Here is a 23,789-nt window from a genome sequence, read left to right as displayed (position 1 = left end):
GCTCTTGCTTATGTGAGTCTATTGATATTTACAATATCTGCTGTTAAAACAGAAATTTTAAAAACATTTATCAATTCATTTTTTAAAAAACCTATTATGTATTAACATAAATAGCATATTTTTAATGAAAAATTTCTAAACAAAAAAAAAGTTTAGTGAAAAGAGTATTATTGATTCACATTTTTGCAAATCTCTTTAGTATTTGTTTTAATAGGGGCTCCTGGATGTCTCAGTCGGTTAAGTGTTTGCCTTCAGCTCAGGTCATGGTCCCAGGGCCCTGGGATTGAGCCCTCTATCGGGCTCCCTGAGCAGGGAGCCCGCTTCTCCCTCTGCCCCCTGCCCTTGCTCTCTCTCTACCTTAAGAAAATAAATAAAATCTTTTTTTTTTTAAGGTTTTTATTTATTTATTTGACAGAGAGAGATCACAAGTAGGCAGAGAGGCAGGCAGAGAGAGAGGGGCAAGCAGGCTCCCTGCTGAGCAGAGAGCCAGATGCAAGGCTCGATCCCAGGACCCTGGGATCATGACCCAAGCCGAAAGCAGAGGCTTAACCCACTGAGCCACCCAGGCACCCCAATAAAATCTTTTTAAAAATATTTGCTTGAATAGAAGAAAGATAGACTTTTATATTTGTATTTATGTTCAAATGAATGTGGTTTGTTATTTTAACTGAAGGACATAAAGTGTATGAAGAAAATATAGGTTGGACTTTGCAGACTCTCTGGAAGGATCTTGGGGCTTCCCCAGGACTCCATGCACAACCACACGTTGAAAAGCACTGCTTTCCCAGACTGTGCACTGTATTGTCACTGAATTGTCAAAATTCACTAAATTGTCACCTAGTTCACTAAATTGTTGAAACTTTTATGCCCTTTAAACTCCAGAGGTACACTTCCCTGAATCTGATAGATGTTTGAAATGATGAATTGCACTATTTAGTCATGGTAATGTTGTTTTGGGTTGATGACTCAGGTCGATATCTTTGCTTGTCTTTCTTTAGGTGACCTAGTGATTCTCGATGGTGCCCCCATGGCCAGCTGGCTGCAGGGCCGGAGCTGCTGGGGCACCCGGGGCTTCTTCCCATCATCCTGTGTTCGGGAGCTCTGCCTGTCCTCACAGAGCCGGCGGTGGCACTCACAGAGCGCCTTGCTTCAGATTCCTGACTACTCGATGGGACAAGCGCGGGCGCTGATGGGGCTTTCAGCCCAGCTGGATGAGGAGCTGGACTTCAGAGAAGGGGATGTGATTACCATTATTGGAGTTCCTGAACCAGGCTGGTTTGAAGGGGAATTAGATGGTCGAAGAGGCATTTTTCCAGAAGGGTTTGTAGAACTTTTGGGTCCCCTGAGGACTGTGGATGAGTTGGTAAGTTCTGGAAATCACAACGACTGCATTATTAATGGAGAAAAAGAGACCCCTGCAGGAGAAGAAGAGAGGGGGCCAGAAGAGGATGAGGACCAGCCCGGGACCTACGGAATCGCCCTCTACAGATTCCAAGCCCTGGAGCCGAATGAGTTGGATTTTGAGGTAGGTGATAAAATCCGAATTCTGGGAACACTTGAAGATGGGTGGCTAGAAGGATTGCTGAAGGGCAGAACAGGCATCTTTCCTTACCGATTTGTAAAGCTGTTTTCTAAAACAAGAGCAGAGGAGACGGTGGGTCTGCCACAGGAAAGCAGCCCTGCTGAGACTGCTGACACTTCTTTGGGTTGCTCAGAGAACTCCTTGGTGGTGGAGGAGAAAAGACCCGGATCTCCCGAGTACAGCGCAGAGAAGTCCCACTGTGCTATTTCGGAAACATCTGCCTCTCCCCAGGAGCATCTGACTTCTGAGTATGAAGTAAACAAAACCTCCTGTCAGGATGAGGGCACCTCAGGGGAGCCCCCAAGAAGCCCAGGCCTGGGGCACGAACAGCCTCTTGCCAAAGACTCTTCTGCAGAGGATCCTTCAGAGATAGTCAGTGGGGTTTCCTCCCAACCTCAGGTACCTTTTCCTCCCAGATGGCAGAAAAACCAGTGTTACTCTGCAGCAGGCGGCGGCCACCTCAGCTCAGAGCAGCACGTTGACCCTCTTCCCTTTGAAGCGAGGACTAAAGAGGACTTCAGCCTACCTCCCAGAGGAGTGGCCTCCCCACCAAAAACCCTTCAGAAGCCAGTGCCCCCTCCTCACGGTGGCTCCTGTCTTCTAGCCCTTCCGGCAATCAGACCCAGCCAGTTGAGCTCTCCGCTCCAGGGCCTGGTAAGATGTGCTAGAAAGCACCACGCGTCCAAGGACAACCCTTCCAGCTTTTGTTCTGCACCAGAGAGATCGGGAGTGAAGCCAGGTCTGCCGGACAAGGCGTTTGCAGCCGAAGAGATGGCACTCTTACAGGGAGAAGGCGACACTGACCTGGATTCCAAGTTGACACAACAGCTGATAGAGTTTGAAAAGAGCTTGTCGGGGCCCGGCATAGAACCAGACAGAATTTTGCGTCACTTTTCAATCACAGACTTTAACTCTGAGAAGGACGTTGTCCGAGGTTCCTCAAAGCCGATCACCCAGCAGGAGCTGCCTGAGAGGAGGAAAGCCCGAAGGCCCCCGCCACCGCGCCCCTGTACTCCAGCATCCGCTTCTCCTCACGTGCTTGTTGACCAGAACCTGAAGCCTGAACCGCCCTTGGCGATGCGGCCCTCTCGCCCAGCTCCCCTGCCTCCCTCAGCACAGCAGAGAGGGACTCCCACATCCCCCAGGCTCCTGCCCTGGACCGGACCCAGCTGTGAGACCCCAGAGAAGGAGAGCCCTGAGAGTGTGGACCAGACTTTGGACCAGACTTCCCAGTGTCCCTTAGTATTGGTGAGGGTTCAGGAAATGGAACAGGACTCAGATGTGGGTAGCAGGGCTCAAGAAGAGCTCAACTTAATGCTGGATGAGAAGCAGGATGAACCATTAAGGGAAGAAACCCTTGAGGATCTTGAGTTCTATGAGAGCAACATCGAAAGTCTGAATATGGAACTCCAGCAACTCAGAGGTAAGTGATGGGGAATTAATAGATACGCATTTCTTGACATCTATCAGTCCACGTAATGGCCTCCATGCCATGTTATTAAGAGAGATGTTACTATCTTTGACAAAGAATGATTTGCTTTTGCATTACCTCATTTCTTACTCTGTCGCCACAATTGGACTGCTCTGTCCCAGTATATCCTCTAACCACTGGAGCCTCCTGTCTTAACTTGCTGCTCAGTTAGGCAGCTCAAACCTCATGGACATTTATATCACCTGTTGTGCTAAGGCCTCCATAGTGGTCCTGCAGATGGGAAGTCCCTGACTGTGGTGGCCTTCTCTAACCAGCGTCTGGTAAGGACTAAAGACTTGCAGGCTAAGATTCATGAAAAAAACTATGCCTCTTATCTTTGTGTTTGAAGAACTAGGTTTCGTTAAAGATTATGTATATTTGAGGGAGGGAGAGAAAGAGAGTGAGCGAGAGAGCACAAGCCAGAGGGAGAGGCAAAGGGAGAAGCAGATTCCCCATTGAGCAGGGAGCCAGATGCTGGACTCCATCCCAGGACTCTGAGATCATGACCTGAGCCGAGGGCAGATGCTTAATGACTGAGCCACCGAGGCGCCCCAAGGTCTAGGTTTCAATAGTAAACATAAGAGCTAATAACTATTAACTTGTTCATAGTGAGGACGTATTACCATTTGCTTGCACAAATAATCTTCCCACCCACCCTAAACGTACTGGGATAATTCACATGGCTGCTTGATGGATGAGGCAGGTAAGATCTGTAGAGATGGAGTAGCTTACTGACGGAGCTGGGAGCTCCTGTGTTTAACTACTGCGGTTTACTGCTTCCCACCTTGCACATTCAGAAATTTGAATTCTGTCCCTCAATTTAGGGGTGACCAGCTTCAGGAGACTTCATTTGTCTTCACCAACTCCCATAAGATATAATTTCTAGAGGGAAAAGGCAGAAAGCAAGGTGACCACAACAGACTAGGACCCAAGGACACACAGCCACGTCACTGGGCAGGTGTGCCAGAGAGCTCTGAGCTCACATGCGGTCAGGAGAGGAGACAGCCCCAGTGGTCTGTGGCTGCAGGGCCTGCAGGGTGCTGAGGGGAGAGAAGCGCAGGAGAATGGCAGGCCAGCTCCGCTCGCTTCCCTCCCCCCTGCTTCAGGCCGCTGACCAGTGACTGGAAACAGAAATCCCAGCGAGGAAGAGTATTCTGGCAAAGCCAGAGATGGAGTCATTTTCTGAAAGCCGGAAAGCAAACGGGGTGAAAGAGAGGAGACTGTCTCTGCAGTGAGCTTGGGAGAGGACTGAGGTGCAAGTGGGCGCGGGTGCAGGGACTGCAGACTGGGCGGTGGCGCGGCAGGAGGGGCTCCTGGAGCAAACCAGTGTGATGAATGAGGGGAGCCAGACCCCTGAGCCCCCACCCCTGTCACTGCGCTGAATGGGGGCGGTGGCCGCAGTTACCCTCAACGTGAAGCATGAGGATGAGCGCTGAGGCCCATCCTCAGAGAGGGGATCCTGCAGGGGCGCCTGGCTGCCTCAGTCTGGAGAGTCTTGGGGTCATGAGCTTGAGCCCCACGTTGGGGGTTGAGTTTACTTTAAAAAAGAAAGAAAGAAAGAAAGAAAGGTGGCATTTAAAGGAATGATCATTGAAGATGAGTACCCGAAGTCCCGGGGGATTGCCAGATACCATGATGATTTCAGAGTGTCTGAAGAGGAATTCGAAAGGAGTTTTGGCTCAATGCCACATCCCCAAAGTCAGAGCATGTTCTAGGATCTTCCACAGCCTTCTGTACTTCTAGGTTTTGGGATATACTCGTAAACTGTTCAAATAGTTTAAAGAACTATAACCTGTAGCAAATATTAAGCCCTGGAGAACACTGGGCAAACATTTTTGGTTTCAAGTATTCAAATAATGGAACATTATTCACCCCTCGGAGCAAGATTTAACACTACAGAGAATCATTTGTCAGGATTGCCAATTTAAGGACTTTTTTTGCTTCTAAAACTTGATATTTCTTGGACAGTCACTTCATAAGATTTGTATAAAATGTGCTGTATAAATAAGGTTATTAAATTTATTTGATTTGCAGGCATGACTCACTGTCAGCAGCACGCGGGGCCACGAACACAAACACTTATAAACACACTCATAGCATAGCAACAGTTACAAGCAAAACTAACTGATTAGATCCTGATTGATTCTCTCCTGGTTCTGTCCTCCTGGTCAGCTTTAATCTTTTACTCTGTGTGTCAGCATTTTCTGCTCTTGCTTTCAACTTGATGCAGTGGATTCCTTCGAACCAGTAATGTGTCTACCTTTATTACTAGGCTTTATTCTCACAGGAGAATTATGGTATTTTCTCGCGTGTTCCACATTTCTTGACTGATTTTTCTTTGGATTCAGGAAGACGTACACATTTCCCAAGAAACGCTGAGAAGGTATTCCCACAGGGAAGCACTGCTCAGTCCCAGCTCAGTTACCTGAAACTAATTTCAAGGCTTACAATTCCAGGGATGACCAGGATTTTGGAACCCCAACTATAATTTTGCAGGAGGGCTGTTCTAATTCTGATGCATTCTCAAGAGTCCTTTGGAATCTCACCAGCTTATTCTAGTGAAAGGTCTCTTTTTAGACTTCTCCCCTCGCATAGGCCCTGGGGTTTGAGTTTTTGACCCCTTCTCCTGAGAGGGTCCTTGAAATAAATGTTCCATTTTTCTGGGACAGACAGATGCCCCAGGGCAGTGCCATTTCTGTGGTTTTTTACCTTTCTGGATTCCAGTTTTCCTTTGGTTTTGTCTAGCGCACTACCATCTTGTCAGTGTATTGATAGCTTTAAGATTTTTTTATATTTTCTCCAACTTTTTAAACTTTTTCTGTGAGAGGATTGACCCAAATAACCCAAACTTCAGTTATTAGAACTAAAAAGCCCCAATAGTTATATCATTTTTTTAAAGATTTATTTATCTGAGAGAGAGAAAGAGAGAGAGAGCACACTCACCGGCAGAAGGAGGGACAAAGGCAGAGGGAGAAGCAGACTCCCCGCTAGCAGGGAGCCCGATGGGGGCTCGAGCCATTGATTGATCACAGGACTCTGGGATCATGACCTGAGGCAGCCCCCAAACCGACTGAGCCTCCCAGGAGCCCCACAAATCCCTGATAGTTTCAGATAAGCCATTATTTGGCTCTGAGAATTTGGGGTTTCAAATTTGGAATTAGCACATTGAGTCAGAGTAGAAGAGCAGGAGGCGTCTCTGGTTATAGTGTTTTGGGGAACGAGATGCCATTTTGCAGGCTTTACGATGGCATTCAATTCAGTCTCTCATTCACCCAGCAAATGTTGGTTGAGTTTTTGCTGTGCGCCAGGCACTATGCTAAGGGCAGGGTAATAAACACAGATGTGCTCTCTGCCCTCAAAGAGCTTCTAGTCAAAACGAGTTGCTGGTTAGTAAGTTAAGGTCTATATCTAAAACATAGTACCTTCAAATCCGATAAATGTGTTGACTTCCAGAGCAGTGGAAACGTGTAGAGTTAACCCACAAACTTTCAGATTTCCTAGTACATACTTCTATTTTTTTTTAGTTATTAATTTTTATTTTATGGTCTATTTCTAGTTCTTATTTAAATTCAATTAATTAACATACATGGTAAAATTGGTTTTAGTTGTAGAATTTAGTGATTTATCACTTGCATACAATACCCAGTGCTCATCACAAGTGCCCTCCTTAATCCCCACCACCCTTTCAGCGCATCTCACCACACCTCCCTCTATCAATCCTTTGTGTTCTGTAGTTAAGAGTCTCTTAGGGTTTGCTTCCCTCTCTGTTTTTTTTTTTAAGATTTTATTTATTTGTTTGACACAAAGAGATCACAAGGAGGCAGAGAGGCAGGCAGAGAGAGAGGAAGAGAAGCAGGCTCCCCACCAAGCAGAGAGCCCGATGCGGGGCTCGATCCCAGAACCCTGGGATCATGACCTGAGCCGAAAGCAGAGGCTTTAACCCACTGAGCCACCCAGGTGCCCCTGTTTTTTTGTTGTTGTTGTTGTTGTTTTTTTCTTCCTCTGTAGTTCATTGTTTTGTTTCTTAAATGCCACATATGAGTGAAATCATATGGTACTGGTTTTTCTCTGACTTATTTCACTTAGCATAATACCCTCTAGCTTCCTCCACATCGTTGCAAATGGTAAGATTTCATTCTCTCTGATGGTGAGTAATACCCCATGGTATAACTAGACCAGTACACATCACTTTTAGAGCCCCTAATTAGGACTATATCCTGTAGCCCTGAGAGAATTGTATTTCAGCATGTGACAGTTCTGTTCTATCTCTAGGAGTGGTTCCCTTGCCTCAAAAGGACAAGTACATTCATTTCTTTACTCAGCAAATATTTCTAGAGCACATACTAGGAGGCAGGCACTGACTACCCATTGATTAATAAAAAGGCCATAGTCACAGTATCATTCATGTTCCTGTAGCTCTTAAACTCTAGTGATACTGGCCTCTGTATTTACTGAGGTCACTGTTTGTCTTGTTGCCTCTGACTCATGGCCGTAGTTACTCTCTTATGGGCAAGGACCCCACATTCTGAATCAGTGCAGTGGATGGTGAAGTGTAGAGCCAGTCTCCTCCACATCAGGAGCCTTGCTCCTAAGCTTCTCTTCCCTTTAAGGTACTGTGAAAAGGGATATTGACCAGAGACCCTCAGCATAATTTTAAAAGACTGTTGCAAATCAAATCAGAACATGCTTTTTAAGGACCGGAACATTTTCAGCAAGATATTGAGTGAGATCTAAGGCCCACTAAAGAGAGCCATTCAGTTAACAAGTAGGAAAATTGCTGATTTGGAACAATAAGATCTTTATACTGAAGTGATATATAATATTCTAGACAGATTTTTTAAAATTTGAAAGTCTAGTTTTTCTACATACGGAAGCAATTTGTTATCCTGAAGATTCCTTGGAATGCCTCAGGTATTAAAAATTCATTCTCGGACACCTGGGTGGATCAGTGGGTTAAGCCTCTGCCTTCAGCTCAGGTCATGATCTCAGGGTACTGGGATCGAGCTCCGCATTGGCCTCTCTGCTCAGTGGGGAGCCTGCTTCCTCCTCTCTCTCTCTGCCTGCCTCTCTGCCTACTTGTGATCTCTCTCTGTCAAATACATAAATAAAATATTTAAAAAAAAAATTCCTTCTCAAACTAGTAAAAGATAAGGGAGTTAAATAGCCAAAACTTTTGTGGTCTTTCAAGATATAAAAGTTTATGTGAAAGGATTAATAACCTTTGTTTCTGGTTTGTCAGTACGTAGGAAAAAAGCAAGTCTCCTTGACTTGTGACATCTGGTTCAGGGTGTTGGCTCAGTAAAAATTAGCTCCGTTACTTGTAATGGATTTTATCTTGGTATAAAACAGCAAACAGAGTCAGAAGGCATTAATAATCTATGTGAATTTAGGACTGAAACTACTTTTCCTTTTATGATAGGTCTTTTAACGTACATCAGGAAATGTAGCTTGAAATGGTTGACTTAGTTATAAGTAACCTGTGAATGAATCACTGTTCTTAACTTTGCAGTATGGCTTTGTGAGCATTTCCTCACCCCCAGCTCCGGGCAGAGGGGTGGAGAAACTGGACTACATCCAGGGATTTTAAGTATCAGTTTCAGATTTCACTGAGGCTTTGCTGGACCCAGGGAAAGCTGCCGCCGCCATCCCCCCCACCCCACCCCCGCGCGCCTGCATGGGACCTTTCAAAGTGAGCGTTCCTGCCACCCCGTGGCCCGCCTGAGTGCACCACTTCTGACCTTTCACTTTCCCAGACGTAGCAAGACTCAGAAAGACTCTGGGGCAGTCATTTACGCAGCCAGTATTGAGTTCCTGTTGTATTCCAAGCCGTGATCTCTGCCCTCATGGGGAGAGACAAACAGTAAGCAAGCAGAAACATGCATATGAATTAGAAGGCAGAAGAAGCTAAGAAATCAGGGAAGACCTCACTGAAAAGTGACATTTGAGTGAAGATCCAAATGATTGTAGGAAGCCAGCCAAGCCATTTTGAGGGGGAGGTAATCGTCACCGGCAGATGGGACAGCAAGGACAAGAGTGCGTCTCGTGATTGAGGGACAGCAGGAGGGCAGTTCGACTAGAGCGAAGGTGTGGGTTTTATGGTTCATTATTGAGAGTAAGATGAGAAGCCATGGGAAGGTTTAGAGCAGGGGAGTGGTGAGATCTGATGTACAATGTTAGAGTCCCTCTGGGCAGCCTGTACCAGGACAGTAGACCAGGGATGATGCAGAGTGCGTGGTTCTGGGGACATTTGGAGTCTGAGCCTGTAGGACTTGCTGGTGGGTCGGGTGTGAGATGTGAGAGAAGAGTCAAGGATGACCCTGAGGTTGGACAACTGGAAAGACTGGAGTTGCCAGTAATTTCTCAGTTCATGGGGAAGACAGCAGGAGACGCTGGCTGCTGGGAGAGGTAGGACAGGGCATAAGTCAGGAGCTCAGTTTTGGTCACACTGTTGCACCTGTAAGACATCTGAGTGCAAGTGTTGCCTAGGCAGTTTGGTAACAGCCCTGAGCTCAGGGGAGAGGTGAGGGCTGGAGACGTGCATTAGTGACAAAGACATTTTGGCAGCACAGAGACATTATTTAAAGAGAAATTTACCGAGATTACTTAAAAAAGAAATATTTTTTTAAGATTTTTATTTATTCATTTGAGAGAGAGAGCGAGCACGAGAAGGGGAGAGAGGCAGAGGAGAAAGCAGACCCTCCACTGAGCAGGGAACCCAATGCGGGGCTCCATCCCACCTGGGATTACAACCCGAGCTGAAGGCAGATGCCCAACCATCTGAGCCACCCAGGCGCCCCTAAAAATTTTTTAAAAATAAAGTGTAGATAGAGAAAAAGAGAGGTGGCCCAGGCACTGAACTTTCCCAGGAGCAGAAGGAGCTTGAAGAGTAAGGCGTTAATCGTAATTAGAATTAACCGAGCACTTACTACTTGTCAGACAATATGCTGGGTCATTGAGCACTTTTTCTCATCCTCTACATTGCCCACATTTGACAGATGGGCAAGCAGAGATTGGCCCAGAGTGTCACAGTTGGTCAGTGGTCGCACTGTGGTTCGAATTCAGGCCCATCTCCTCGAACAGGCTGTGTGCTCTGTCCCTGGCTGTCCTTGCGCCCCACTGTGGTGTCCATGCATTTCAACTTCAGGAAAAACTGCTCCATCTCTGAGAGCAGGTGGTAGGACGCAGCACTTGAAAAACTCAGAAGTACAAGTGCTCATGGAGGAGGGATTCCGAGTGGCCCTTGCCAGCTTCCAAAATAATATATGCCGAGCATAACATTTTTTAGTACTCTCATTTGTTGAAGACTACGAGAGCATATATGTATTGATATGCTTTGAAAAAATATTTAACCCTTCCTCACAGATCCACTTCTGATGGCTAGCTTATCATGAAGTTGCACGAGTTTCCAAAACGTTTACCCATTCATGCTCAAGGTTCTAGTTTCTCTATTTGAACCCTCACCTAACTCCTAACCCTTTAAGTTCACCTAGTTTCCCCCAAACACCTCTTATTTTCCTATATTCCAGCCTTTTTCACCCTTTACAGTGCTCCCAGACTCCTGCTCCTGCCTCCCCTTCTCCCAGTTGTCTCTTTTCATTTGTGCTTCCTTCCTGCCTCTGTCGGGGAACTTACCTTGAGGTCTTAGGGGGTCTTTCCTCTCCTTCATTTGCAGGCCCTCTGTACACACCACCAGAGGTTGTAGCACCACGGATGCCCTCTGAGTAGCTTTAGCCAGAGCCATCTCCTTGACAGCTCTTTCTTAGGCAAAGAGGCAGCTGTACTGGATAAGGGCAGAAACCACATTTCCAGTCAAATCCATGTTCCCCGCAGTCCTGCTGTGTGCCAGGTGATTGCAGATCTAGGAGAAGCCCCCGGACACGCTGGTGTTTGCAAGTGGCAAGACAGGAAGATGAGTTAGCCAAGGAGAAGCAGGTAGTCAAGTGAGCGGGACTGATCCATTAGAGCGGGTGCATTGAAGAAGCCGAAGTGGGGGGGTGGGAACTGCTGGAACACCATCTCTTGAGGGGCTGGGCGGGAGCGGGGTCCAGTGAACCAGAGGAGAGACTGGCCTGGTCAGAGCAGAGACTGTTTCTCCATTTGAACAGGAGGGCAGGCAGAGTGTATGGGTACAAACGCACTAGGATGGTAGATGATAGGGAAAGGATGAAGAAATGGTAATGATTTCTAGAGGAAAAAGGCAGAAAACAAGGTAGCCACAGCAGACTAGGGCCCAAGAACACATAGCTGTGTCACTGGGCAGGTGTGCCAGAGAGCTTCGAGCCCACATGCGGTCAGGAGAGGAGACAGCCCCAGTGGTCTGTGGCTGCAGGGCCTGCAGGGTGCTGAGAGGAGAGAAGCGCAGGAGAATGGCAGGCCAGCTCCGCTCGCTTCCCTCCCCCCTGCTTCAGGCCGCTGACCAGTGACTGGAAACAGAAATCCCAGCGAGGAAGAGTATTCTGGCAAAGCCAGAGATGGAGTCATTTTCTGAAAGCCGGAAAGCAAACGGGGTGAAAGAGAGGAGACTGTCTCTGCAGTGAGCTCGGGAGAGGACTGAGGTGCAAGTGGGCGCGGGTGCAGGGACTGCAGACTGGGCGGTGGCGCGGCAGGAGGGGCTCCTGGAGCAAACCAGTGTGATGAATGAGGGGAGCCAGACCCCTGAGCCCCCACCCCTGTCATTGTGCTGAATGAGGTTGGGGGGGGGTGGCTGCCGTTAACCCTGGAAGTGAAGCATGAGGATGAGCGCTGAGGCCCATCCTCAGAGAGGGGATCCTGCAGGGGCGCCTGGCTGCCTCAGTCTGGAGAGTCTTGGGGTCATGAGCTTGAGCCCCACGTTGGGGGTAGAGTTTACTTTAAAGAAAGAAAGAAAGAGAGAGAGAGAGAGGGAGGGAGGGAAGGAAGGAAGGTGGCATTTTAAGAAATGATCATTGAAGATGAGTACCCGAAGTCCCGGGGGATTGCCAGATACCGTGATGATTTCAGAGTGTCTGAAATCTTCCTCCTGAAGAGGAATTCTAAGGGAGTTTTGGCTCAATGCCACATCCCCAAAGCCAAAGCAAGTTCCAGGATCTTCCACCGCTTTCCGTACTTCTTGGTTTTGGGATACACTCGTAAACTGTTCCTGCGTGAGATATGTGGGAGGCGGAACAAAAATGTCTCAAATTCCAGGTAGTAGGAACTCCTCAATAATGATACTTTTTAGAATTAATCATGTTCCACAGAAATGTCATGTCTTCTGTGCTTAAGATGAAAGCATGACAACACGGGCTCAGAGAGCTTAGTAACTTCCCCAAGATTATCCAGCTGGTGAGTGGCAAGGGCTAAACTCGCACCCAGGGCTCACAGAGGTGCGTTCTTAACCCCTAAGCTAGTTTGCCCTCTCCTCTAGCGCGTGCCTATAAATTAGACATGGTTCCCGCCTGCCCAGAGCATTCAGTGTAAGAGATGGAGATAAACAACTATAATAAAGTAACATGGGTGAGATGAGAGAGAGACTTGCTCTGGAAGATGGCAAGAACCACAGGAAGCAGAGACTATCACTGGGGCAGCACGTCTGTCACCTGACCAGAGGTGCCTACTGACACAGTAGGTATTTGAGGAAAGGAAAAAGAAGTAGTGAGGAAAACAGCTCCACGGATTTTTTATAACTGGAAGAACTGGAGTCCTGGGGATCAGCTGTCTCATTTTACATACAGGTAGATTCAGTCCCGGAGAGAGTAAGTGGTTTGTCCAAGAGTAAACATATTATTGACAAAGTGCATAACCCTGGTCTCCTCACAGTTATGTTGTGTATTGTTTCACAAATAGGGATTAGGCGAAGGTTCAAGGAATCATTCCTGGGCATCCAGTAGATGACACACTAGCCAGAAGAGTCATCTTACCAAAGCCTGGCTCTGAGCCTGGTACTGCCCCTTGAATGAGGTAAACAGCATTCAGGTACTTTGGGACCTGCCCCAGTCTACCCCTCTGGCCTTATCTTCTGTTACTTTTTCTACTTTGTCCTTCAAACTGTTCCCCATTTCCTAATTCTGTGGAAATTCTGCTCATGCTTGAAGGCATTGCTCAAAAGCCACCCCTTCTGCAAAATCTCCAGTTGCCCCAGCAGGACTCTGCTCCATCGCCAAAGCCATCTGTGTTTGTTATAGAGCTGGTCACATTGGATTTTCCTTTGAGTGTTGCTCCTGCATTGCAAGAGGCAGGGGCTAACTTGCCCATGTTTTCTCTCTTCTATAATACCTCACCTATAATGGGCGCCTAGCTAATGTTTCTTGATTCAAATAGGTATTTTTATCTGTACCTTTCTGCTTTCTAACCTTCTTCCCCAGTTCCTGAATATGCTGGATGATTGGATAGGAAAGAGATTTTTAGGAAATGGTCTTCATGCTTCTCTGTCATGGCAAGTATCAAGGAAAGTGGGAAAGCCTACGTAACTACGTTCTTCTAGGGGACAGTTTGAAAATGATCTGTACACCCAATCGGAGTAAAAAGGAAGTTCTCTTTCTTGCTCCAGTGGGATGTCCCCATGCGTCTACAGGTGGGAGTGGAAACCACTTGTGATTTGAGTGTATGCCAGCTGGTAACTTGACTCCCATAAAAAGCAAACTCTTAAAAGAGGAAGAGTTCTGCCTCTCACTAAGGGAGATCCACAGAGTTTCAAATGTCCAGGGAGTAGAAAGCCCAACTTGGAGGATGGGGAACGTCCATGTGTTTGTGCTGAGCTGTGCATGAAAACATGACTTATACCACTGGTTGATGACTGAAATACCTAAAGAGGCAGAAGAGCTATGGGACCTTACCTTGGGCTTTTAAAGGGGGCTCTTCTCCCTCACTCGGCATTTTTCTGCAAGACCTTTTGAACAGCAGAATGCTTCTACCTTCAGCATAGAAAGCAGCCAAGCCAGTCTGACCAGCTTGAGGGAAACACCAAACAAAGCTGCCAACTCCAATCACATGAACACTGGTTACTAATTATCTTCTGGCCTCTGTGGGGAAAGATATAGCAGCTTCCTGATTGGATCCCGAGGTTAAAATAGCTCCACATCTCTCTGTGCTCCAGCTGGAGGAGCAAGAAGACTGTCTCAGACACCTTGGGAGACATTTTCAGAAGGACGGATACAGCCTCAGGCTAACCTGCACCTGTCCACATTTCAGCCCCGCCCAGGCCCATGGAAGAAGGAAGTAAAACGCCCGTCTTTACGCACACCAAACATGTGTGAGACCCATGAAGTTAGAGAAGAAAGAGAAGCAGAGAAGAAAGGGCACTGGGGTTCCAGCTGGGAGTATGAAGACCACAGGAGTCTACAGAAGAGGGACCTTACAGGGCTGGATCGACTTTACAGAGAAGGCAGCTTGGATTCCAGACACTGGACCTTGGGGCAGAATCGGCCCTACAGAAAAAGGCATTGTGGATACTGGGCTTTTGAGCAGAATGAACCAAGCTACGAGGACTGTGAGGAAGCGGAAGAAAGTAGAAAGGACTGTATGAACTACGGAAGTACGGCTCAGAATTGTGATGGTTACAAGAACTCAGAAAACATGGATTATGGGAATCTGAGCCCAGGGACTAAGGGTAACTGGCTTACAGGCAGCCCGGAAAGCTGGAAAGCTGGAGGGTATGGGGACGTGAATGGCCACACAGATGGTCAGAATCTGAATGGTGATCCTGAGGTCTCCAAAGAATGGTGCACTCGCCCCAGTGGTTTGGATGATTCTGGGGGGAATTGTGGTCAACCTGAAAAGTGGCACATGGACCACAGGAATTTTAATTATAATCCTGAGGATTATGAAGAAGCTAATTTTTATTATAGAAACCGCAACAATTTATGTCAGGCTCCTGGGAATTATACTAAGGGTCGGTCTGTGGACTTCCCAGATTTGGATGGAGTGAATGAAGGTAAAGAATTTATCAAGTACTATGAAAGGGACAGAAAGGTTTATCAAAATGGTAAAATCTGTCCCAAAGCAAAGAGTCATGCGCTGGCTCCCAGTGACTTTGATATGGAAAATAAAGGCTACGATACTTCATTTGCAAACTGTGAGTATAAATTTCAGAATTACAGAGGGACAGATTCTGTGCATCAGATGAAGAATTGGGAGGATAATGGTATTGACAAAGCAGGAAAGACAGCGCTTGGGAGCAGAGACACATTCCCGGATAGTCTGCAGGATCGGCGGATGAGATGGGACCTGGGAGAACACCACGGTGGCATTGTTCAGGGCCCTTGGTTAGGGAAGAATACTTGGCATTTTGAGGAAGAGAAGAAAAGAAATGGCCTGGAGACTTGGAAAAGGAATAGTTGCTACCGCCGCACAGCCCCCAGCAGCCTGAGGCGCTCAGAATTTGTGCAAAACAGAAAGAAAACCCAAGGTAAGAACTCAGCCATCCTTTTGAGAAGGATACAACATGAAAATAGATAAAAGGGGTGGTTATACCAGGTACTAGGAACACTCATGCGCTTAAGGAAACTGACCCTCGAAATTCTTATTTAAGTGTGTCTTGAATGAGAGCAGCCTTAGAGATTTAATCCTTTTGGGAGGCGCTTCATGGAGCAAGACCGCATGCAGTGCTATACACATGCACCGTGGCCTCCAGAAGGAGACCCTATTCTCATGGGAACTTTCCTTTCCGTTCTCGGTTTTGTCAGGCATCTCTAATCCCAAATATCTTTCCATTCTTACTGTAATTTTTTTTTTTTTTTTTTTTTTTTTTGGTCTTCTGGGGATGGCAAGTTCATTATCGAGGCACCAAGAGATAATTTATTTTCCTTCTCTCAATCCCTATAGTGTAGACATTAGGGAAAAGAAGATTTAACTTGTTTTATAGAGTGTTCATTTCTTGACATTCAGGAATCTTGCGTGAATGATGAGCATTACAACTCTTCTGGAAATCAGAAGATGATATTCTGCATAGTGCTTTGTTCAAGCACACAAGGCTTTGTATATTCAAATTACTCCATCTCCTTTAGCCCTAAACTGACTTATCTGTAACATGAGTATTAATTGAGTCTTTTGTAATGTAGAGGTTCTTTCTTTCTTGCCAGCTTATCTTCTCCAGGTCTCTGAAATGAACTATGTTTGTTTTATTTTGTTGTTTTTTTTTATAATTTCTGGACTCTCTGTTAAACCTTTATTTTTATTATGTATGTGCTATTCTCCTGTCAGGCCAACTTTCTGGTTGCCAATTTGGGGGAGTGTAGGTTATGGTTATGACCAGAGGATAAGGTTTAGAGTCATGTGAATGTGAAGGATCTAGAAAATCTATTGCACACCTTCCTCCTAAGTGGAAAGTCTCTCACCGAGATCTTCAGAATATGTTCACTCTTGGCGGGGGCATGGCAAGTCCCTGGTCTGATATCCCCTAACTGCTGATGGTTTATCCTGTGGTTTTCCAGCACAGTCTAGACTAAACTAGAATTTCCAGGACATTGTTTTGGATAAATCAGGCTCCCCACCTGCATTTGTAAAGATAAGAATGAAACCTACCTGGTTTTAGTTGGGAGACTGAGGTATTTAGCAGCTAGCCACTTTTTCTAGATGCATTTTTGCTCTGAGATGATAGGGATTGAATGACCTCTAAATTCCTTCCAGCTCAAAACAACAACAACAGCCACCACTCCCCCACCCCCCCACCCAAAAGTGGTTCTATGATTCCTTATATTGGTTTTTGTATTGGTCCTATTCCCTTTCCCCACATCTGTTCCTTAGATGAACTTTGTTTCCTATCTTTAGTTCCTTATTGTATGAAGCCTCTTAAGTGTAATAAATGTGTTTTACTCTCTCTGACTTAATGAGAGTCAAACCCTTCTGTCCAGAGTGGTGAAATTTGCCCTGTGATCTCTCTAACAGTAGCTCAGTCCCACCTTCTGTCATTTCCAGTTTCAGAACTCTCTCTGTATTCGAGGACTGGAGTTTTGATGGTGCGTTCGTATTTCGCTCAGTTGTCACCCCTTTTTTGTACCTCTAGAATCCTCCTTAACCTGTAACAGAATCTTAGTCTGCCCGAAAACCTTTTGCTTTCTACCGTACTTTGCTGGCTGTCTTACACACACACATACCACTGCCCTTCCCGAATGTTACAGTTACAACATGTAATTCAAGAAAGAAACAAGTGTGGGAGTCTGTCTTCTGCCCTGAGTTCACATCTCAGCCCCATCATTTATTAATAATGTAACTTCAGGTGAATTACCTAACCTCTCTGAACTTTGGATTCCTTATTTATAAAATGAGGCTAATACTACCTGTGTTGGTGTGAGAACATAAATAAAGCACTTAATGACATGCCTGGAACATAGTAGGTGCTCATAAATTATGAGTTGTCTCTTGGTGACCCACCTCCCCTCCCCCTTATCATTTGCTCTGCCAGCCTGTCACTTCCAGGTCTCCTCTCTCCTGAGATCCAGATGGACGCCCCCCCCAATGGGACATCTGCCCTCAGACCCTGTGTCTGCAGGTGTGATTACCCAAGGGGAGCGCCCTGTCCCCTCTGCCTCTTCCTGCCTCTTCCACTCTCCCCACACCCCCATCTGAGAAACAAAGCCCCATTTAATGGCTGCTCCAGCCTGTCTCTTGAGCTAGAAACCAGGTCCTTCTATCAGGACGTGTCCCTTCCCTCACCTGCCTTATCAGTCATTCTCCTCTGACAGCTTCAGTCTTACGTGTTGTTAGGGCAGGTCTCTTTGCCCTTAGTCCTAGGGTGCGGCCCCTCGTCCTGGGAGGCCGGCCTTAGTCCTAAGGTATGGCTCTTTTGACGTTTCTGTGGAAAACCAGAGTGTTTATTGAACCTCCTAAGTTGAAGGGACTCACATTTCAGGCGGCGTCTTCTTGGCTCCAGACCGTTGTGAATGAGTATCTGCTGGGCTCTTTGGCGTACTGCTGTTCTGCTTTCTCCCGGCTTTCTGGAGTCTCAGCACCCGCAGGCAGCGTTCAGGGATTTGAGGGGAATTTCTGCACAGATCTTGGGCTGCTGTCTGTGTGGCTCCCTCTTTTCCAGACATCTCTCACAGCCCCACATGCGAGCCTTTGACTCTTCAGCTCAAGAAAATTGCCAGCTGTTGACTTAACATTTTTGCTTTATTCTCCCCCCACCCCCAACATTCTGGAAGACTAGGGATTGACTTCAGGGGATAAGAATTGGGGAAATATGGATCTTACCTAGTTTGCTTCCCTTGTTGTGAGTCTTTTCCCCTCTAGTTTCGGCTGATTTTGGTTGCTTTTCAGTGCCTTTCACATAGTTAATTTAGGAAATGCCTTACCCAGAGTTGCTAATAGTTCTCAACAGGGAGCTTGGTAACAATGTAAGAGCTGCGCTCCCATTGCTAGACCAAGAATCAGCAGGAAGATTTTACACTTGCTAGTAACAGAAGTGGTTATGATGGGGAAAGGACTTGGTGCTTCGAATTCCATGTTAACCGAGTTACATGATATTAGGATATTGGAGTGAAAGAATCTTCCAGAGAGAAATAGGACACTGAAATCCAGGTGAGAGTCAAGGCTTGGAGGTCCAGGGTTGGAGGGTTACAGTCAAATCCTGTATGACTATACATCAGCAAGTCCCATGTTTTATAAATAATGGGTAACCACCAAGACTGGGTCTTAAAGTCTATTTGGTGGGTTTCAACTAGCATTTTTTAAAAAAGATTTTTATTTATTTATTTGACAAAGAGAGAGATCACAAGTAGGCAGAGAGGCAGGCAGAGAGAGAGAAAGAAGCAGGCTCCCCGCTGAGCAGAGAGCCCTATTCGGGGCTCGATCCCAGGACCCTGGGATCATGACCTGAGCCAAAGGCAGAAGCTGAACCCACTGAGCTACCCAGGTGCCCCTCAGCTAGCATTTTTGAAAAATAAATTAGAAGTAAATAGAAAATGTCACAGCACATTTGATGTAGTAAAGTATGTATGTATGTCATACTTTTGTGTGTGAGCGTACACATACACACACACGTCTTATGTGTTATATATATGTTGAATCACAGTGTAAAGTGTGGCAGCCACAGTTAAAAAATGTTTGAAAAACACTTAAAGCTGACCCATTGTTTCTGTAACCGAAGAGATGGAGCACAGAGAAATTGAACTGTCTGTCCAAAGTCCTTAGCTTAGGAGCTGAACCAGGGTCTCCTGAAGCCCAGACCAGTGCTCTCAGGGTTGAAGTCAGAAGCACAACTGTAAGTTCCTTCCACGTCAGTGAACTTAGAAAAGCAGAAAAGTGTTGCATTAGGGGTGTTGGAGGAGGGACTTCAAATGGAGGGGGCAGTAGCCAGAGTGACACACTGCAGAAATAGGGGAGGGGTGCGGACCAAAGAAAGACCTTGTATTTGGCAGATAGAGTGAGGAATAGGTGCCACCAAGGCCCAGAGCACATTACAAGGAGTTTAGGAGGGAAGTGGTGATGAAGATAGAGAAGCAATTCCTTTAAAGTCTGGAAAGTAATTGTAGTGAAACAACAGAATCCAGGAAAATCTTGTGTGTGTGTGGCTTTTTTTTTCTCCCAAGATGAGAAAAAGCAGCATAGACCTGAAGGCACTTTTGCCCATATTACACACATAGTTCAGGTTTTAGTACTCTGTGAGGCAAGGTTTCTTTCTTTTCATTGTAGGTGTGTGAACATGATACTTTTGTAGGCTGGATTCAGACTGGATTCAAACTATTCAGACTGGATTCAAACTATTGGAATAAAATGTCTGCCAGTCTGTCTAAGACATTAACTTTTCATCCTGGCTCATGTCATAGCTGATTGAAAGCCGTGAGTGTGGCAGGTGCCATGAGGGGCGTACCCATCCGAGTCACAAATGACCAGCAAAACAGAGGTTTCACGCTCAGTAATGCTGGTGTTCCATGCTCAGTAATGCAGGTAGGGGCGGTAGGATTACTGTAACTCACCTGCTTGGCTGTTCTTGGGGCACTTTGTGCCACTCCCTCTAATGTCATTCTGTTACTATAAGCATGAGCCGCTCCCCAATTTTTAGCTCACGAGAGTGTGTTGAGTCCCAAACACTTACATTCTGGTTAGACCTCGCTTGCCTGACGGTCCTGAGGAGGCGTGGGGCTCCTGCTCCAATGCAAGCTGGCTGGAAGCAGGTGTCCTCTTCCTGACCAGCTCTTCCCTTTTTCTCTCTCTCTCTCCTTCAGGGACCGTCTTTCTCTTGATGTTTTTTGCATTTCCCTGAGTGTCTGCTTCTCTCGTTGCAGACTCATACTTCCCATTTACTCATAGTTTCTACTCCTGCTTCACTTTAGATTACACAGAACCAGACTCTTGTCCCACCACTGCCTTGGGCCATTATTACAGCTTCTGTTCCTGTCTCATCTGCCTGATATCCTAATTCAGATTCCGGGGAGAGCAAGTACAAGTGATTCAGCTGGTGTGTTTTAGTTCCTCCTCATCATATGAACTAACCATTCATTGACCTAGGTACAAACCAGTGGCCCAGAATGGTACAGGTGTGTCTGGGACGGGGGTCACCTGGTGTAAATCATTGCCACGGGGACTGCCGACCCCGCCCATTTGGAATGGGGTGAGCTCTAGAGTGCCCCAGTTCTGAGGCGTGGCTGGCCCATACCAACCCCCGCATTTGGAACTGGGTGGAGGTGTTTTTTGGCTGTCACAGTGGCAGGTGCAAGGAACTACTTGTTTAGAAGGCAAAGACCAGGGACACAAAATGTTTTCAGTGTGTAGACCTGTCCTATCCAATGAAGAATTGTCCTGTCCAGAGTGCCAGTTGTGTCCCCACTGAGACACTGGAGAAGATAGATAAGACTTGTGCCGGCCTTCAGGCGCTTGCAGTTTTGAAAAGAAAACAGCATATAAACAAATAGTTAAAATACAATTTTGTAAGTCCCTTAAGGCGAACTGTTAGATACCTTTACTCCACTTGCCCTACTACCCGTGTAACCTTGTGTAAAGAATTTAATCTCATGAGCTGCAGTTTCTTTATCAATAAAACGAGCTGATATGCCTACATGACAGTATTGTGAAGATTAGGTGAGTTTACAGATATCTACGTACCTTGAACAGTCCAGTAGAGCCTGGCATGTGGGAATGCTAAATAAACATAAGCCGCCACCGTCGCTTCACCAGCACAGAGATCCCACATCCCCTTTGACTACAGTTCCACAGGAATTTAGTAGCCAGTACTTGTACTTAGTGCTGTACCAAGCATCAGGGGGTATCCAGAGAAGGGTGTCCCCCGACCCCCAGTATACACACAGGACTTTACAGACCAGGTGAAGAGGTAAAATGTAAAACAGTCATGTACTATGGTACAGAAATGTACCATCTAGATAGTGAATGCTAGGGACAGTCAGAAGGGGGAAAGCTCAGTCCTTAGCTGAGTTAGGGGAGAAGGCTTTAGGAAGATGTTTGAACTTGAACTAAAGCTGAAGAGAGTAATGGAGGTTGACCTAGGCAGAGAGAAGCAGGGGGAGCATTCCCAGCTGGGGAAACTTTATGAGCAAGGGTACATAATTGTGGTGACAGAGAAACACAGTGTGGGGAGCACTGGAGTACTGAAGTCTCAGAAACCAGATGGCGGTTTTGACCAGAGCTTGAGAAATAAGATGGGCTAGGCATACATGGGTTGCGTCATCCTCTCAGATGTAATCACTGAAACTCTGCGTAGATGCCTTCTGTGAGGCAAAGAGTGACTGGGGAGAAGAGCAGGTGTCTGAGAACCGAGCCACAGTTTGGGGGCAGACAGAGGAGGGATAGGGCAAGATCATGCGAGGAGGTCAGGAGAAAACCAGAGAATTTACCTTCGATGTATGTACTTTTTATTAGCATATAATGTATTATTTGCTTCAGGGGTACAGGTCTGTGATTCATCAGTCTTCAACAGTTCACAGCGCTCACCATACCATACACCCTCCCCAGTATCCATCACCCAACCTCCCCATCCCTCCTACCCTTCTCCCCTCCAGCAACCCTCAGTGTGTTTCCTGTGATAAAGAGTCTCTTATGGTTTGTCTCCCTCTCTGGTTTCATCTTGTTTCACTTTTCCCTCTCTCCCCCTATAATTCTTTGTCTTGTTTCTCAAATTTCTCCTATCAGTGAGATCATATGATAATGGTCTTTCTCTGATTGACTTATTTTGCTTAGCATAATAGCCTCTGGTTCTATCAGTGTCATTGCAAATGGCAAGATTTCATTTTCTGATGGCTGGATAATATTCCATTGTATATATATACACCACATCTTCTTTATCCATTCATTTGTTGATGGACATCTGGACTCTTTCCATAGTTTGGCTATTGTGGACATTGCTGCTATAAACATTGGGGGGCACGTGCCCCTTCAGATCACTACATTTGTATCTTTAGGGTAAATACCAGTAATGCAATTGCTGGATCATAGGGTAGCTCTATTTACAACTTTTTGAGGAACCTCCATACTGTTTTCTAGAGTGGGTGCACCAGCTTGCATTCCCACCAACAGTGTAGGAGGGTTCCCCTTTCTCCGCATCCTCGCCAGCATCTATCATTTCCTGACTGGTTAATTTTAGCCATTCTGACTGGTGTGAGGTGGTATCTCATTGTGGTTTTGATTTGTATTTCCCTGATACCAAGTGATGTTAAGCACTTTTTCACATGTCGGCCTTTTGAATGTCTTCTTTGCACATACGTCTGTTCATGTCTTCTGCCCATTTCTTGATTGGATTCTTTGTTCTTTGGGTGTTGAGTTTGATAAGTTCTTTATAGATCGGATACTAGCCCTTTATCTGATATGTCATATGCAAATATCTCCTCCCATTCTGTGGGTTGTCTTTTGGTTTTGTTGACTGTTTTCTTTGCTGTACAAAGCCTTTGGTCTTGTTGAAGTCCCAATAGTTCATTTTTGCTTGCCTTTGGTGATGGAAAACCAGAGAATTTAAAGTAAGAGAGAATGGCCAATGCTTTGAAGAGCCCCAGGGAAATGCTGTTGGATTTGTTGAGGGGGTTATTGTTTGACTGAAAAGACAATATTGATGTTATAGTGATACTCAGAATTACTTTCAGAGGATTTCTATGGGGGATGAGGTCATAGAAGGAGTGCATGAAGATCACTCTTTCAAGACCTTTGGCAAAAATAATCAAAGACCTGTGACTGTATCTGAGGGGTCACAGAGTTGGACAAAGCTTTCCTGTGCTTACTTTTTACAATCAGGGTGGTGTTGCTTATTGGAGGACAGATGGGTAGGCAGGAGGGAAAGGAGAAGGAAAGGGTTAATATGTGGAGGCAAAAGACATACCTGGGGGGCCATATTTACCCAAAGGTTAGGAGATGACTGAAGCCTGAGAGGAAATAAGGCCCTCCTGAGTTTGGAATGATCCAGTCTGGTAGATGCCCACCAAACCCAGAGACCTTGCCCTGGCATCGGGAGCTGTGTCCTCAAGCTAGGTTGTCTGTTTTCTCCACAAGCCATCCCCTAAATTGTCTTTGTAGAATGTTCATCAGCAACATAGGAAGATTGGCCTGGGGCGATGGCAGGTCTCTGTAAAAGCAAGAGATCTTAAGGAAAGGCAAGCTGTTGGGGGTGGATAGGAAGAAGAGCTCTTGAGGACCATCTTTCATGCAGACCGGAGGATGTTAGAGGGCGCAGTGGGAGGACCGGTGAATCAAAGCAGCTAACTTGCAAAACCACGGCAGGCCTGGCCTTAAATAGGATGTCAAAGTGAGAACCCAGGAACTTGACTCACCCACAGAGTAGATGCCCCAGAATTTTCCAAATTGGTACTTCCTGAGAAACCAGGCAGTGCCCACACTGGGCAT

General features: G+C 46.2%; 1 protein-coding gene across 3 annotated transcripts in view; it reads left to right on the top strand.

Moving 5' to 3' along the window:
• The window catches only part of DNMBP (dynamin binding protein), a 101,895-nt gene that overhangs the window by 44,918 nt on the left and 33,188 nt on the right, over nt 1-23,789 (top strand). For 2 of the 3 annotated variants that reach the window (XM_032312391.1, XM_032312392.1), the window contains one exon: nt 999-3,005. In XM_032312391.1, coding sequence (XP_032168282.1) covers nt 999-3,005 — 2,007 coding nt within the window. Of the gene's footprint in view, nt 1-998; nt 3,006-11,945; nt 15,418-23,789 lie in introns of those variants that run through there. The other variant, XM_032312393.1, reaches the window with a different exon arrangement.

The sequence above is a fragment of the Mustela erminea genome, chromosome 14, assembly GCF_009829155.1.
Source record: "Mustela erminea isolate mMusErm1 chromosome 14, mMusErm1.Pri, whole genome shotgun sequence".
NCBI lineage: Eukaryota > Metazoa > Chordata > Mammalia > Carnivora > Mustelidae > Mustela > Mustela erminea.
Note: the sequence above shows the minus strand (reverse complement) of the source record. Positions and strands in the feature narration are given on the sequence as shown.